This window comes from Oncorhynchus masou, chromosome 12 (genome assembly GCF_036934945.1).
Source record: "Oncorhynchus masou masou isolate Uvic2021 chromosome 12, UVic_Omas_1.1, whole genome shotgun sequence".
NCBI lineage: Eukaryota > Metazoa > Chordata > Actinopteri > Salmoniformes > Salmonidae > Oncorhynchus > Oncorhynchus masou.
This window is the reverse complement of record NC_088223.1, coordinates 61,707,233-61,723,542: the sequence shown is the minus strand read 5'-3', so window position 1 is coordinate 61,723,542 and position 16,310 is coordinate 61,707,233. Positions and strand designations below refer to the sequence as shown.

General features: G+C 41.5%; 1 protein-coding gene across 2 annotated transcripts; it reads right to left on the bottom strand.

The window, feature by feature from the left end:
• Nucleotides 1-4,116: 4,116 nt before the first annotated feature.
• On the bottom strand, nt 4,117-16,310 carry LOC135550580 (pannexin-1-like). 2 transcript variants are annotated; one of them, XM_064981522.1, is made up of 6 exons: nt 15,853-16,307; nt 11,415-11,554; nt 10,277-10,479; nt 6,880-7,375; nt 6,440-6,614; nt 4,117-5,987 (listed from the first exon to the last, which is right to left on the bottom strand). In XM_064981522.1, the coding sequence occupies exons 1-6, from the start codon at nt 16,031-16,033 to the stop codon at nt 5,893-5,895; spliced, it is 1,290 nt and encodes a 429-aa protein (XP_064837594.1). In that variant the 5' UTR covers nt 16,034-16,307; the 3' UTR covers nt 4,117-5,892. The 2 variants fall into 2 exon arrangements, with proteins under 2 accessions (XP_064837594.1, XP_064837593.1); XM_064981521.1 differs by having other exon boundaries at nt 5,910-6,286; nt 15,853-16,310.

The following is a 16,310-nucleotide window of genomic DNA, read 5'->3' as shown; positions in this document are numbered from 1 at the left end:
GGAGGATGGCCTGGTGTCAAGAAGGGCAGCAAAGAAGCCACTTCTCTCCAGGAAAAACATCAGGGACAGACTGATTCTGCCAAAGGTACAGGGATTGGATTGCTGAGGACTGGGGTAAAGTGATTTCCTCTGATGAATCCCCTTTCCGATTGTTTGGGGAATCCGGAAAAAAAGTCCTGTGTCATGCCAACAGTAAAGCATGCTGAGACCATTCAGGTGTGGTCTTGCTTCTCAGCCAAGGGAGTGGGCTCACTCACAATTTTGCCTAAGAACACAGCCATGAATAAAGAATGGTACAAACACATCCTCCGAGAGCAACTTCTCCCAACCATCCAGGAACAGTTTGGTGACGAACTTGATGCCTTTTCCAGCATGATGGAAAACCTTGCTTTAAGGCAAAAGTGATAACTAAGTGGCTCGGGGAACAAAACATCAATATTTTGGGTCCATGGCCAGGAAACTCCCCAGACCTAAATCCCATTGAGAACTTGTGGTCAATCCTCAAGAGGCGGGTGGACAAACAAAAAAACACAAATTCTGACAAATGCCAAGCATTGATTATGCAAGAATGGGCTGCCATCTGGATGTGGCCCAGAAGTTAATTGGCAGCATGCCAGGGCGGATTGCAGAGGTCTTGAAAAAGAAGGGTGAACACTGCAAATATTGCCTCTTTGCATCAACTTCATGTAATTGTCAATAAAAGCCTTTGACACTTATGAAATGGTTGTAATTATACTTCAGTATTCCATAGTAACATCTGACAAAAATATCTAAAGACACTGAAGCAGCAAACTTTGTGAAAATTTATATTTGTCATTCTCAAAACTTTTGGCCATGACTGTATTACATGTAATATGCCTCATAGGAATGGCCACCCAAACTCCAACACCGTTCCACTGCTTTGAGCTGCAGGTGACTAGTCCTCCTCCCTGCTACAATTATCTAATGGGATAATGAAATACATGTAATATATTTAGATTTATTCATGTTATGCTGAAGTCAGTCAATATACAATATTTCACTGTGTGTGTGTGTGTGTGTGTGTGTGTGTGTGTGTGTGTGTGTGTGTGTGTGTGTGTGTGTGTGTGTGTGTGTGTGTGTGTGTGTGTGTGTGTGTGTGTGTGTGTGTGTGTGTGTGTGTGTGTGTGTGTGTGTGTGTGTGTGTGTGTGTGTGTGTGTGTACTTATGTGATTGGAATATCAAAAAGAACAAATACCTGGCCTAGATTACCTGGCCAAGTCACTGGCCTAGATTTGGTCATGAGTCACTGAAATTCAGAGATATTAATTGGAGTCAGATTATAATGCCTTCAATTATAATAATTACGTTTCAAGTAAAGTGAAATGCTTAACTTGCAAACCCTACCCAACCCTACCAATTTTAATAAAATAGGAAATAAGAGAGAAAGCTAAATACAGGGTCAGTGTCAGTAGCAAATGTACACATTTTACAGGAATACTGGAGTATTTGAGGTAGTTGGAGTGCCTTCAGAAATTATTCATACCATTTGATTTATTCGACATTGTGTTTCAGCCTATATTCGACATTGTGTTTCAATATAACTATTTATTTAGCACTTTTGAAATGTACAGCGACAGAATTCAGAACATGGGCCATTCTTACAGTGTTGTCCCTGTACACCAAGTCAGAACCGTAGGATAAATAAAGGTGGCATATTAGCAGACAATGAAAGCTCTTACAATATTTGATGATTACATTTCTCTAAAACAGGTTAAAGGCTACAGTAGAACAGTCAGAACAGTAGTTGAAATTAAGAGGGGTAAATAGACCAAATTATTAGGGTGAGGCACATGCGCTACTAACATCTTACTATACAACATACACTTAGTATTACTTTCTTAGCTACAGTATACATATCTCCCTGGCATATTACATAATTTACGAAGCAACATACAATACATTTTTGGACTCACATTGTTCATTCTGTGCTCACTTGAACAAGAAGGCGGCGCGGTGGTCCTCCGAGTTAACAGTTGTTTTGAGCGCGGCACAAGTCCTGCTTCATTGACAGCATGGCCAATGTTCAATGTTTATCATTCTAAACTTGGAAAAAAGCCCCTTTATCCCAGATTTGGGACCACACAGCCACTGTCACTGATTCCTTCCAAACCACTCGTTGAATTTGCGATTTCCAACTTGTTGTGTAGTGTTTATGTCCAATGGCCAATGAGCACTGATACGTTTTATCTATAATTTCTTTTCATTATTTATCTTCATATGACACAGATTAAAAAGAATTTTCCAGTAGATTGTCGACTTGATTCATGATGATGACTGCTAGCTATGATTGTGAAAGTATGATATTGATATGATCAGTCCAATCAAAGCTACTGTACATATAATGTGATTTGACGTCATTTATCTGTGGCCAATGACCTTGAGCCTTCTTGGATGGGCACTTTTATGGATGCGGCCGAAGGGCTAAAATGTTCAAGGTCTCCTCTTACACATGGCAGTGATGTAAAGTCCCCATGAGTGATAGAACACTGAGCCAATCACGGCGCAAAGCTCTGTATTTTCTACTGTCTTGCCCCACTACCACAGACAACACTGAGCTAGGCTGAAACACCTGCATTTTGGAGCTGCCTTTTACTCAAGAAAACAAAAAAAGAGTCCTGTTTGTATGCGGCTTTCAATGATATATATTATTTTTTACATTGTTTGCAAACTGATATGTGACACGTATTAATGCCAAAATAATATGCCAAACAGGCAAGCCCCACCTGCCCTGAATCACAGGTCGCCACTGGTTGTGACAAGGTAGGGGTGGTATACAGAAGATACCCCTATTTGGTAAAAGACTAAGTCCATATCATGGTAAGAAAAGCTCAAATAAGCAAAGAGAAACGACAGTCCATCATTACTTTAAGACATGAAGATCAGTCAGTACAGAACATTTCAAGAACTTTGAGTTTCTTCAAGGGCAGTTGCAGAGTTCAAGTCACAGAGTTCAAGTAACAGACACATCTCAACATCAACTTCTCAGAGGAGACTGTGTGAAACAGGCCTTCATGGTTGAATTGTTACAAAGAAACCACTACTAAAGGACATCGATAATAAGAAGAGACTTGCTTGGGCCAAGAAACAGGAGCAATGGACATTAGACCGGTGGAAATCTGTCCAAATGTGAGATTTTTGGTTCCAACAGCCGTGTCTTTGTGAGACGCTGTGTGGGTGAACGGATGATCTCTGCATGTGTGGTTCCCACCGTGATGCATGGAGGAGTTGTGATGGTGTGGGGATGCTTTGCTGGTGACACTGTCAGGGATTTATTTACAATTCAAGGCACACTTAACCAGCATGTCTACCACAGCATTCTGCAGCAATACGCCATCCCATCTGGTTTGTGCTTAGTGGGACTATCATTTGCTTTCAACAGGACAATGACCCAACACACCTCCAGGCTGTGTAAGGGCTATTTGACCAAGGAGGAGAGTGAAGGAGTGCTGCATCAGATGACCTGGCCTCCACAATCACCCGACCTTAATTAACCTAATTGAGATGGTTTGGGATGAGTTGGATCGCAGACTGAAGGAAAAGCAGCCAACAAGTGCTCAGATGTGGGAACTCCTTCAAGACTGTTGGAAAAGCATTCCAGGTGAACCTGGTTGAGAGAATGCCAATAGTGTGCAAAGCTGTCATCAAGGCAAAGGGGGGCTACTTTGAAGAATCTCAAATATAAAATATATTTTGGTTACTACATGATTCCACGTGTTATTTCATAGTTTTGATATCTTCACTATTATTCGACAATGTAGAAAAATGTATAAATAAACCCCCTTGAATGAGTACTGTGGGTGTGTCCAAACATTTGACTGGTATTGTAGGTTGTAAGATAACGTTTTTTAACCCCAACATTGATGTTTTGAATACTTCTACTCTATTCATTGTGTATTTAATTACATTTGAAATTGCGTGAGATTTACATGTATTTTCAGTCCATCTGCAGTTTTTTTATTTGCCCAAACACTGTCTTATCATTCCTTATGAATAACTGAACATCCAACCATAAATACCCTTTTGATATGTTGTAGTGCTGTCAGTTTTATGCTTGTGGGGTGATTTCATAATCAAAATGAACAACTTGAATCAGACTTCAATAAGCCTCTATTTTTATTTAAAAGAACAAAAACACATTTAAAACACTTGAATATCCTTTGTCATACAGTACGTTACCTATGAAATCAAAAGTGCTTGGTGATGTTACTTTACAAAGAAGTTGGGACAGTCAGTGCATCATTTTGTCTGTGGTATATAAGACACAAAAATAACATCCAACAGGACCATGTACATTAACATGCAATTGAAATAAATAGCAACTAATATCTAACATCAATCAATGCGAAACTGTATAAAAACAGACTAACAGCAACATCTCATACCCATTTTGAAGGATTGCTTTGAAGTATTGCTAAATAACATTATGAACATAAATACTGCACCATTAGAGTAACAATAGTGACCTTCTCTACAGGCTCTTCCATTCCACATGCACTTTACACACAAACATGCTTTATACTTCAATGCACATTGGCTGAGTTTACACAGGTAGCCCAATTCTGGTCTTTAAACTAATCAGATTGTTTTTTTGTTGAGACGATGCAATTGCCCAAAAGACCAATTAGTGGAAAAAAAGATCCAAATTGGGCTGGCTGTCTAAATGCAGCCTTAGATACTTAGTCCTAGATTCAATTAGATCACGTGTTAACCGGCGATAGCTGACACCCACATAGCTAGTCTTTTTGTGTTGTCGGATGTGGAACTGCATTAGAGCTGTCAAATCAGAGCGGCTGCTTGTGTAGTCATTATCACCAAGCCACACTAGTCCCACTTACATTAGAAGTTCAGAAGGAGAAAGTGTAGGCTATATAGAATTAATGACACTCAAATTGAAAATCATTCAACTAAATAAGGATTTACAGTGTACAAAACATTAGGAACACCTTCCTAATATTGAGTTGCACCCCCTTTGCCCTCAGAACAGCCTGAATTCATTGGGGCTTGAACACACAAGGTGTTGAAAGTGTCCAACAGGGATGCTGGCCCATGCTGATTCCAATGCTTCCCACAGGTGTTTCAAGTTGGCTGGATGTCCTTTGGGTGGTGAACTGTTCTTGTTGAGCGTTAAAAACCCAGCAGCGTTGCAGTTCTTGACACACAAACTGGTGCGCCTGGCACCTACCATACCCCATTCAAAAATCTTAAAAAGCTTAAATCTTTTGTCTTGCCCATTCACCCTCAATGGTACAGATACATAATCCAAGTCTCAAGGCTTTAAAGTCCTTCTTTAACCTGTCTCCTCCCCTTCATCTACACTGATTGAAGTAGATTTAACAGGCGACACTTAGGTACCGAGGCTGAAATATGCTGGTTAAAATGAGGGCAAGGGTTTGTTTATGTCGCTAGCAATATTAGATAACTAATCACAGCTTTTTTATTAAATAATGACGCAGTCTGACAAACACCATGCATCTCTGACAGTAAACACAGAAAGATAGCATCTCTATGGGGAAACTGTGGACCACAGTTCTATAAACAACTTTTGTTTAAATTCCAGAGAATAAATTAGTAGGGGCTTGATCGATCCTGATAAGAACAATAAGGTACAATTAAATTGTACTAAGGTAGGTACGGTAACATAGCAACACAGCACTTAAAAAAATAAAAAATAAACAAGCTATTGATCAGCATGTAGCCTAGTGGTTAGGGCCAGTAACCGAAAGGTCGCTGGTTACAATCTCCAAGCCGACTATGTGAAATATCTGTTGACATGCCCTTGCGCAAGGCACTTAACTCTAATTGCTTCTGTAAGTCGCTCTGGAGAAGAACGTCTGCTAAATGACTGAAAAGATAAAGGCCCTAGTTCACACTTCAGATCACTCTCTGACGTACATCTTTCCCACCACAGCAGGTCTTGTCCTTGTTGTCTTTCTTCAGCCCGTCGTCCAGCCACAATGTAGAAACATCTGAAAGGAATCAACAAGATCAGACTGAACATCTCAATCTGGCCTATGGTGTGAGGAAGATGACCATACCTGAAAGAGAGCGACTCTCCAGTTGGGCTGGTCTGTGACTCACTGACACCTTTCCCAGTCAGAAGAACAAGGCAACCTCAGTGTTACACACAACTGGGAACTTTATTTACAGAGGACATATGAGATGGATGTGGTTCTATCCACGCACTCTTGTCCACTTGGAGCGAGACTGAAGAGGCTCTGACCTGAGCAGGCAGAAGACCTGTCCTGTCCCCTAGTAGTAGAGGTCACTGGGTGTTTGGGGAGACAGTTTACGATCCCCATCGTCAGATGGGTGGAGTGAACTGCATGAAGTTATACAACTCACAGACAGGGGAATATATAATAAAACCAATCATTTTGTGAACCAATAACCTAGTATACCCACCCACCCACTCACACACCTCTCAGCTCAGAAGAGCTTGTGTCCTCCTCTCCAGGCTTGGTGCAGTCTTTGCTGTCCTTGTGTGAAGTGGATCTTTTCCCATCCACCACATCTGTCTTCACCTGGCCCAGAGTCTGCAGCAGACACATAGTGTCAAAGGCCTCACCGCCTCCTTCCCTCAGCAGCTCCAGCACCTGTAGCAATACACTTCACATAAATAGACATGCCGATACCTCAATGTAATACCAGACATAATGTCTCTCTGGGATAACATAATTCCAAGCATATTTTCCCAAGTGAACACTACCCAAAGTTGTCCATTGTGGTTACAATGACTCAATTAGTTGGAGCACAACGCTTGTATGTTATTACTTAAAAACCTAAAATGGGCAACATATGGTCATGATAGACCACCGGCCTATCATATGACTAAACATGTATAGTAGTGTTGTTACCCACCTGCAGACACTTATAGGACTTCAGCTCACTGAGGTTCTCCTCCAGGAAGAGCAGGTACACGCTGAGGTCGTTGTAAAAGGGTGTGTCCAGGTCCAGAGCCCCGAAGGCCGGCAGCATCTCGTAGGGCCGGAGGAAGCGGGAGCTCTGTCTGGCCGGGCCCAGGGCAGCGTACACCAGCAGGGGAGCCAGCAGGATGTACACCCCCAGGTTGATGTAGCTTAGCAGCCTGAACACCCCCACCGCCACCAGCTTACACTGCACCGGCACCGCACTGTTGTTCCTCAGCACCCCTGTCCGCACGTCACAGGCAAACTCATCGGTGATGGAGGCGAGGCGAATGTAGTAGCCCAGGTAGAGGCAGGCGAGCAGCAGGGTGAGCAGGGTTAACAGCCGACACGCCAGGTACTTCACCACCAGCCAGCGGGAGAAACGCTTGGTCTTCAGATACTGCTCCACCAGAGGGTATTTAAAGCAGCCTTCGGTCAGGTCCAGGGCACTGCCATCACACAGGGAGATGAGATGGGGCTGATGCAGTTGTGTCAATTTTGAATATTTTTATTCTACAAGCAGACACACATCAACTTCATTTTAACGTGTTTGTACGTATGTGTACAGAAAAATAAAGAAAGAGTCAACTTCAAGTGAGTGCTGGATCATTTTAAAATCATTGCACTATGCACTATTGCACTTTTAAGAACTGTTTATTTAAGAAAATAAATGAAAATAAATATTCTGCCACTGCCCATTACTGATCTGATAAACAGCTCTGCCTATAATCACAGTTTAGACAGATACACACTGTATTTGACTGCTGACCCCAGCCAGGCTTAGTCTACAGCAGTGCGAAGTCAAACGAAAAAAAAAAAACCTAATTAGTCCATTCGTCACTACCTGTGCTTCTAGCTAATAAGGTTTCACTCTCTCTGCCTCTCAATGAAAATAGAGCATTTGATCTAATCTTCTATTCCCATGTACCAGTGTTTTCTGTGTGATTATATAGCGAGAGTTCCCGCTCTGGTATTGGCACGTGCACTCTGGCCAACAGCTGGGCAAAAACAGTACGGGTATAGCCCACATGAGATTATTATGGACAAAAGAGTGAGATTGTTTATTTGTCAAATGGCAGTCAAGCATAGATGATCATGTCACCAGAATAAGACCCTCGATATTTACTGGAAAGGAGCATCAAGCTCATCACCTTGCACTTTCACCATCCTGTGAAGTTCATCATTCATTTAATCTGTAGCCTAATAAACTGCATGCTTTTCCGACGAGTCGTAGTGGGATGACCACACAACATGTGTTTACTTCGATATGATGGTTATCATAGCAATATTTCCGACATTTCTCGCAGAATTTATTTTACAGACAAAACAAATTCCACCTTGTCTAGTGTATTTTATTTAGTTGACATTTGGTAATTTTTCAGACAACTTTCCTGTTTCCATCAGGCCTGTCATGACATTTTGTATCTGACATGTACTCGCATAAAAAGGTTGGATGGAAACCTGGTCACTGAAATGAACTCATTGTCCTCTCATGGCACTACACTCTATAGATGGTGAACCTGCGGTTTCTCCCCCATTAGTTTCATTAATAGTATGGCTTCGTGTAGAAACAGCAGAAAAACACAGCATGGCCTCTCTTTGCTGCTCTAACTAGATCAACCCGTTTGACTGCATAGTTAGTGGGCTAGACTAAGCGAATTTAAATTCATTTTATCTCTCTAGATTCCATTATTTGTCATTCTGTACCAGCCATTATTAGTAAACATCTTATAGTCTAACCCTTATTTACTTTTTTGTTCTTTTCCCACTGATTTTTTCTGGTAAACTCTGCACCTGATGCAAACTAGAGGTCGACCGATTATGATTTTTCAACGGCGATACCAATACTGATTATTGGAGGACCAAAAAAAGCCGATACTGATTATTGGAGGACCAAAAAAAGCCGATACCGATTAATCACCCGACATATAATAATGACAATTACAACAATACTGAATGAACACATATTTTAACTTAATATAATACATAAATAAAATCAATTTACTCTCAAATAAAAATGAAACGTTCAATTTGGTTTAAATAATACAAAAACAGTGTTGGAGAAGAAAGTAAAAGTGCAATATGTGCCATGTAAAAAATGGCATAACATGAGAACATATGAAAGCTGATGGTTCCTTTTACCATGATTCTTCAATATTCCCAGTTAAGAAGTTTTAGGTTGTAGTTATACGAATTATAGGGCTATTTCTCTCTATACCATTTGTATTTCATATACCTTTGACTATTGGATGTTCTTATAGGCACTATAGTATTGCCAGCCTAATCTCGGGAGTTGATAGGCATGAAGTCATAAACAGCGCTGTGCTTCAAGTATTGCGAAGAGCTGCTGGCAAAAGCAGGAAAGTGCTATTTGAATGAATGCGTACGTGCCTGCTGCTGCCTACCACCGCTCAGTCAGACTGCTCTATCAAATCCTAGACTTAATTATAATATAATAAACACACAGAAATAAAAGTCGTAGGTCATTAATATGATCTAATCTGGAAGCTATCATTTCAAAAACAAAAAGTTTATTATTTCAGTGAAATACGGAACCGTTCCGTATTTTATCAAATGGGTGGCAACCCGAAGTCTAAATATTGCTGTTACATTGCACAACCTTCAATGTTATGTCATAATTATGTCAAATTCTGGCAAATTAATTACGGTCTTTGTTAGGAATAAATGGTCTTCACACAGTTCGCAACTAGCCAGGCGACCCAAACTGCTGCATATACCCTGACTCTGCTTGCACTGAACCCAAGAGAAGTGACACATTTTCCCTAGTTAATATTGCCTGCTAACATTAATTTATTTTAACTAAATATGCAGTTTTAAAAAATATACACTTGTGTATTGATTTTAAGAATGGCATTTATGTTTATGGTTAGGTACATTGGTGCAACGATTGTGCTTTTTTCGCGAATGCACTTTTGTTAAATCATCACCCGTTTGTCGAAGTAGGCTGTGATTCAATGATAAATTAACAGGCACCGCATTGATTATATGCAACAGGACACACTAGTTAAACTAGTAATATCAACAACCATGTGTAGTTAACTGGTGATTATGTTAAGATTGATTGTTTTTTAAAAGATAAGTTTAATGCTAGCTAGCAACTTACCTTGGCTCCTTGCTGTACTTGCATAACAGGTGGTCAGCCTGCCACGCAGTTTCCTCATGGATTGCAATGTAATCAGCCATAATCTGAATCGGTCGATGTCTAATGCAAACGCTTAGTAAATTTGGACACTAGGAGTCTTTGAGCTCAGATGGAAGAGACAAATAAATAATCTAAAGAAGACAAGTAATCTAAAGTGGAAGTGAATAAGGCCCTTCGTAGTGTTTACCTGGGGGGGTCGTCAGAGACATCTTTGGTGTCTATAGATGAGGCCAGGCTCTTGGCCAGTCTGATGGCTCGGTTATAGGAGCGGTCCAGCTCCTCCATGATGAAGTTGAGGTCAGAGGAGAGGTGTGGGGCGGCAGTGAAGCGCCAGAACAGAGCAGGGATGTACATGAGGATTGCCACCAACAGAAGGATGTAAGGGAAGAACTGGAGGAGGAGGTCAGAGGAATAAAAGAGGATGAGAGAGGGAAGACAAAAGCAAGAATTGCATGACAGAGAAATAAGGACCAGGAAGATACAAAACATTGGTGTGTCCCACATTGGTATGACACATAGAAGTTCATTGTGGTGACACAGGGCATTTGGGAGCTTCCTTGTGACAGACCAAGTAAACCAAACTCATTCGCATGTCCGCAGGAAGATGTTTCGAGGTGGGGGTGCTTTCATTTTGTCGACGGGGGGATTTTTTTTATTTGGATTTATAAGCACCCCTACTTCCCGCGGCTATGCTAATACACCTGGACCTATGTCGATATCATCCACCTCGTCAAGAAATAGTTTCTCTCCCAGTCGTCTGAGAAGAGGCTGCATAATTATAATTGTAAAGGGATTTCATGTAGTTGAAGAGGTTGACTACTCTGACAGTCTGGTCTGATTTAAAATATGGCTTACTCCTGAGAGCTCCGAAAGGGGATCTCAATCATAAATATGCCAAATGTGATGCTGCGCCGTGATTGCCAATGAGGAGTGTTATTCCCCAACTCCCCACGCAGCCATAACTGTTTGAGCCACATTAACAGATCAATCGCTCACACTGACTGGAGCTGCCCTCTGGCCACTGACTGGAGCTGCCCTCTGGCCACTGACTGGAGCTGCCCTCTGGCCACTGACTGGAGCTGCCCTCTGGCCACTGACTGGAGCTGCCCTCTGGCCACTGACTGGAGCTGCCCTCTGGCCACTGACTGGAGCTGCCCTCTGGCCACTGACTGGAGCTGCCCTCTGGCCACTGACTGGAGCTGCCCTCTGGCCACTGACTGGAGCTGCCCTCTGGCCACTGACTGGAGCTGCCCTCTGGCCACTGACTGGAGCTGCCCTCTGGCCACTGACTGGAGCTGCCCTCTTGGCTAACTGAGGGCGTTTACCTTGTGCAGCCACAGGGGGGCACCCTCGACGCCATCAACGCTGAGTTGCTGCTCCTGCACCGCCGCCCAACAGAAGGAGTCAACATAGGCTGCCTGTCGCCATGAGAAGTTGGTAGGGGCAAAACAGCTGATCTGGGTACCTGCATTCAGCCAAAGGGATTGGACAGGGTCAGAATGGGCCAGTCCAGAGTGGAAAGACTAGTAAGTGTATACAGACTAATGATCTTATTTTGAGTGAAGACAGGAAATAGGACCGGTGTGGGCTCCAGCTGTTATGTACTCCCAGTTTCCAGTGGACATTGAGTTTGTGAGTAACTGTCCCCTCCAGTTATTGATGTTGTTGTCCCATAGTGTATGGCATAAAACATATGTATATTTGTGATTTCACTGTTATTTGCTTGATGTGTAAACTTTATATAACTGAAATTTTAAAGTTATTGTTAGTAATAATAGGCTATTATCTATGTTATTACACGTTTGAACACTTCATCCACAACACATCAATTTGGTGAAACATTTGCCTGGATGGCCTATGGAAAGCACAGTCAGTCACTGCCAGCCAAGTTCCATTGACCTCTGTCCAAACTGTCATGTAACATAGTCTGCAGGGGAATAGATTAAAAAGCAGGGACTCTTTACAGTGCTGATTACAGTGCTGATACCACAGAATTAAACTGAACATATACACTGAGTGTACAAAACACTAGAAACACCTACAAGGTGTGGAAAGTGTTCCACATGGACGCTGGCCCACGTTGACTCCAATGCTTCCAACAGCTGTGTCAAGTTGGCTGGATGTCCTTTGGGTGGTGGACCATTCTTGATACACACAGGAAACTTGAGTGTGAAAAACCCACCAAGGCTTCAGTTCTTGACACTCAAACTGGTGTGCCTGGCACCTCCTACCATACCTAGTTCAAAGGCACTTAAATATTTTGTCTTGCCCATTCACCCTCTGAATGGCACACACACAATCCAATGTTAATTGTCTTAAGGCTTAAAAATCCTTCTTTAACCCATCTCCTCCCTTCATCTACACTGACTGAAGTGGCTTTAACAGGTGACATCAATAAGGGATCATAGCTTTCACCTGGTCAGTCTGTCATGGAAAGAGCAGGTGGTCCTAATGTTTTATACATGGCTATACCCACACTGCCATGTGAGAATTATGACTCAGCATTAGGCTAAACTTATCTCTGTGGCGGAGATCTTTGTGGACTATACTCGGCCTTGTCTCAGGATGGTAAATTGGTGGTTGAAGATATCCCTCTATTGGTGTGGGGCTGTGCTTTGGCAAAGTGGGTGGGGTTAAAACCTGCCTGTTTGGCCCTGTCCGGGGGTATCGTTGTATGGGGCCCCAGTGTCTCCCAACCCCTCCTGTCTCAGCCTCCAGTATTTATACTGCAGTAGTTTACGTGTCGGGGGGCTCGGGTCAGTCTGTTATATCTGGAGTATTTCTCCTGTATTATCCGGTGTCCTGTGTGAATTTAAAGTATACTCTAATTCTTTCTTTCTCTCTCTCTGAGAGGAGCTGAGCCCTAGGACCATGCCTCAGGACTAGTTGGCCTGATGACTCCTTGCTGTCCCCAGTCCACCTGGCCGTGCTGCTGCTCCAGTTTCAACTGTTCTGCCTGCGGCTATGGAACCCTGATCTGTTCACCGGACGTGCTACCTGTCCCAGACCTGCTGTTTTCAACTCTCCAGAGACAGCAGGAGCGGTAGAGATACTCTGAATGATTGGCTATGAAAAGCCAACTGTCATTTACTCCTGAGGTGCTGACCTGTTGCACCCTTGACAACCACTGTGATTATTATTATTTGACCCTACTGGTCATCTATGAACATTTGAACATCTTGGCCATGTTCTGTTATAATCTCCACCCGGCACAGCCAGAAGAGGACTGGCCACCCCTCATAGCCTGGTTCCTCTCTAGGTTTCTTCCTAGGTTCTGGCCTTTCTATGGAGTTTTTCCTAGCCAACGTGCTTCTACATCTGCATTGCTTGCTGTTTGGGGTTTTAGACTGGGTTTCTGTACATCACTTTGAGATATCAGCTGATGTTAGAAGGGCTTTATAAATAAATGTGAAATTCTTTTACCATGTGATTTTATGAATCAAATTATCTTTCTGCCACAAACCTGTTTCATCACCGATGCTACTTCTATTCAGTCACTATTCCATATGAATACCTTTTAAAGATAAAATATAACAGTCGAGGGGTGTGGATTATTTTGTACAAATTGGGCTAACTTTGAAAACGATGTCTCAGGTGAAAATGTATTGGTCGCGGGTTGCACGTTTTTGGTCTACTTTTAAGTTGCACCATGGCCGTCATGGCAATTCTCTTAAAAACATTTCACTGTGACCTGGTGCTGACTGTCTGGCAGTGCGGCAGGCTGTTGCTGAGTGGTGTGCCACTTGTGTAACCTACCCGACAAACCAATTGAATAAATAGCCTATAAACTTCAGTTTATTGTTGTTGTAGACTTGTGTTTTTATGCAATGGACATGTTTAGTTAATTAAATTGGAAAAGATCAAAACTCTATCGCAATTGCCAATCAGATGTTAGAATGGATTAGATTGATGTAACAGTGGTCAGATTAGGCTACAGGTAAAACAAATTCAAAAAAGAATAAACACTGGCTGTTGTTGACAAGCATATTCAGTTCATATACATATTATTCATATTTAATTCAGTGGTTGAAATGATGACCCCATCCTCAGTAGCCTATTGGGAAACACTTACCTCGAAATCACCTTGCTATTAATGTTGAATAATTTAGTCTGTTAATTTGAACTAAGCAAGCTGCTAAATGTTCCGTTTACATCTTGCATCGGCTAATGTAAACTATCTGAAATTAGATGTAGGCCTATAGGATACCTGCCTTTATGCAAGCAAACCATGGCAAAATTGAATGACAATCATAAACCAGATTTTAGTCTGTAGCCTATGCCTATTGAAATGAAAGTCAATCTCGCAAATGGGCCATTTATAATAGTTTGTAGTCTCAACATCTGGCACATAATAATAGCATTAGTGTTTTTATACTCAAGAGATTGAGATCCTCTGTCCAACTTTCATCACTCATACTCTCCTGTTGGATTTATCTATAGTTATGCACATGTGCAATGGGGATTTATTTACAATTATAAACCTGGTTCAAGCCCTGAATTTTGATTGGATGAAAGCCATATCAGAGCATATACCACAGGTTTAACAAAACATGACTTTTTACTGTTCTAATTACGTTGCTACCCAGTTTATAATATCAATAAGGCACACTTGGGGTTTGGGTATATGGCCAATATGCGTGCGGCGGTAGGTAGGTTGCTAGATCGAATCCATGAGCTGACACTGTAAAAATATGTTGTTCTGCCCCTGAACCCACTGATTCTAGGCCGTTATTGTAAATAAGAATTTGTTCTTAACTGACTTGCGTAGTTAAATGAAGGTAAAATAAAATATATGGTGTTGTGTCATGCTTAAGAACAGCCCTTAGCCATGGTATATTGGCTATATATTGCTTAAGCATAGCAGTTAAATTTGTTAAATAGACATCAATTGATGAAAATGATCTGGCGAGAGTAATAAGGGCTAATGATCATTTCTCTTGTCACATATTCAAATGTATTTATTACGTCATGTCATAGCTTGCAAAAATTATTACTTTTGAGGAAACCCAAGTTACTATCATATTACTACTTAATTGGCTCAATAACGTTATGGAAAAGGGATTTATTGTATAAATAACCCTCTTGCTGTGAACAAAATGGGTCTAGTTTTCAGTGGTCAATGAGCTATAAATTTAACTTGACTTGGCAACCTTGTTGTGGAGTCATTTTCAAAGATCTACAATGTAACGGTTTCTTCACCGGGCAGGCGGCGCTGTGGGCCTAATCTCGAACTCAAGACAATACAAGAAGGCTACAATGTCTCTCAATATGCAGTTGTAGTAACAATCAACTCAGCTTTTCTAATAAATTAAGAATTCTGCAATACATGGCAGGTTATTCCGGGGCAAAACAAATGTAATGTAATTAGCCCGTTTCCCGTTGACAGACGGCGGTATGAAGAATTGCAGATATGGGGTCTATGGAGCAAACAAAGAACGACCCAGGGATTTAAACATGTTTACGAGATTATCTAATGAGAATCAAAAAAATGCATTCGTTTTTCGTTCGTTTTAGACGAACTAAAACAATTGAAGTAGGTTTTTATTCAGTGTTTGACGGCAGAGGTCTGCTCAAACTAAAAACAGAAAGCCAGAGTTTGTGGGTCGAGAGAAACCGATAATCTGCTCTGCTGTTACTGCTCAATTCAATTGGCTAGAGAGAATACTATTTTATCAGTTTCTGTTTGACCCTGATACTTTTATTCGATATTTGAACATGTTACTTTAGTTTTAGTTATGATAGTCTATCAGTTATTCAACTCACCTACTGACACCTCTTGGGCAAACGCGAGGGAGATGAGTAACAAAGGGAGACCAACCGCGATGAAAGTGACTATTTTGTCTACCGCAAGCTCCAGACGCACCCCTTTGTACTTCGACTCGGTTGGATCCTTCAATAAAAAGTCGGAGAAAACGTATTCTGTTGCAACGTGTGCAATTGCCATTGTTCAATGTGAAATAGTCAGTATAACAAATTATAAAAATGAATAGTTATCCAGTTAATACAATTGATCTATTATCTAAAAACCAAGCCGCGCGTTGTCCAAGTTTTTAGTCACATAATTTTCTATATTGATCTCGACAAATTAAGTTAACAAACATGTTACTTAGCCGAAAGTGCATGCAATAACGCCTGACTCATTAGCTGTGTTCGAATACGCATACTAATCGTATTATTTGTGACGTAAATTGAGTATATAGTACGCTTATTGGCCATAGTAT

Excerpts from the sequence above, each read along its gene's own strand:
- LOC135550580 (XM_064981521.1), bottom strand. The coding sequence starts at position 16,033 with ATGGCAATTGCACACGTTGCAACAGAATACGTTTTCTCCGACTTTTTA. Across the intron at positions 11,555-15,852 it reads TGCCCAAGAGGTGTCAGTAG|GTACCCAGATCAGCTGTTTT; the intron begins GTGAGTTGAATA and ends GGCTGAATGCAG. Across the intron at positions 6,615-6,879 it reads AGTCCTATAAGTGTCTGCAG|GTGCTGGAGCTGCTGAGGGA; the intron begins GTGGGTAACAAC and ends GTATTGCTACAG.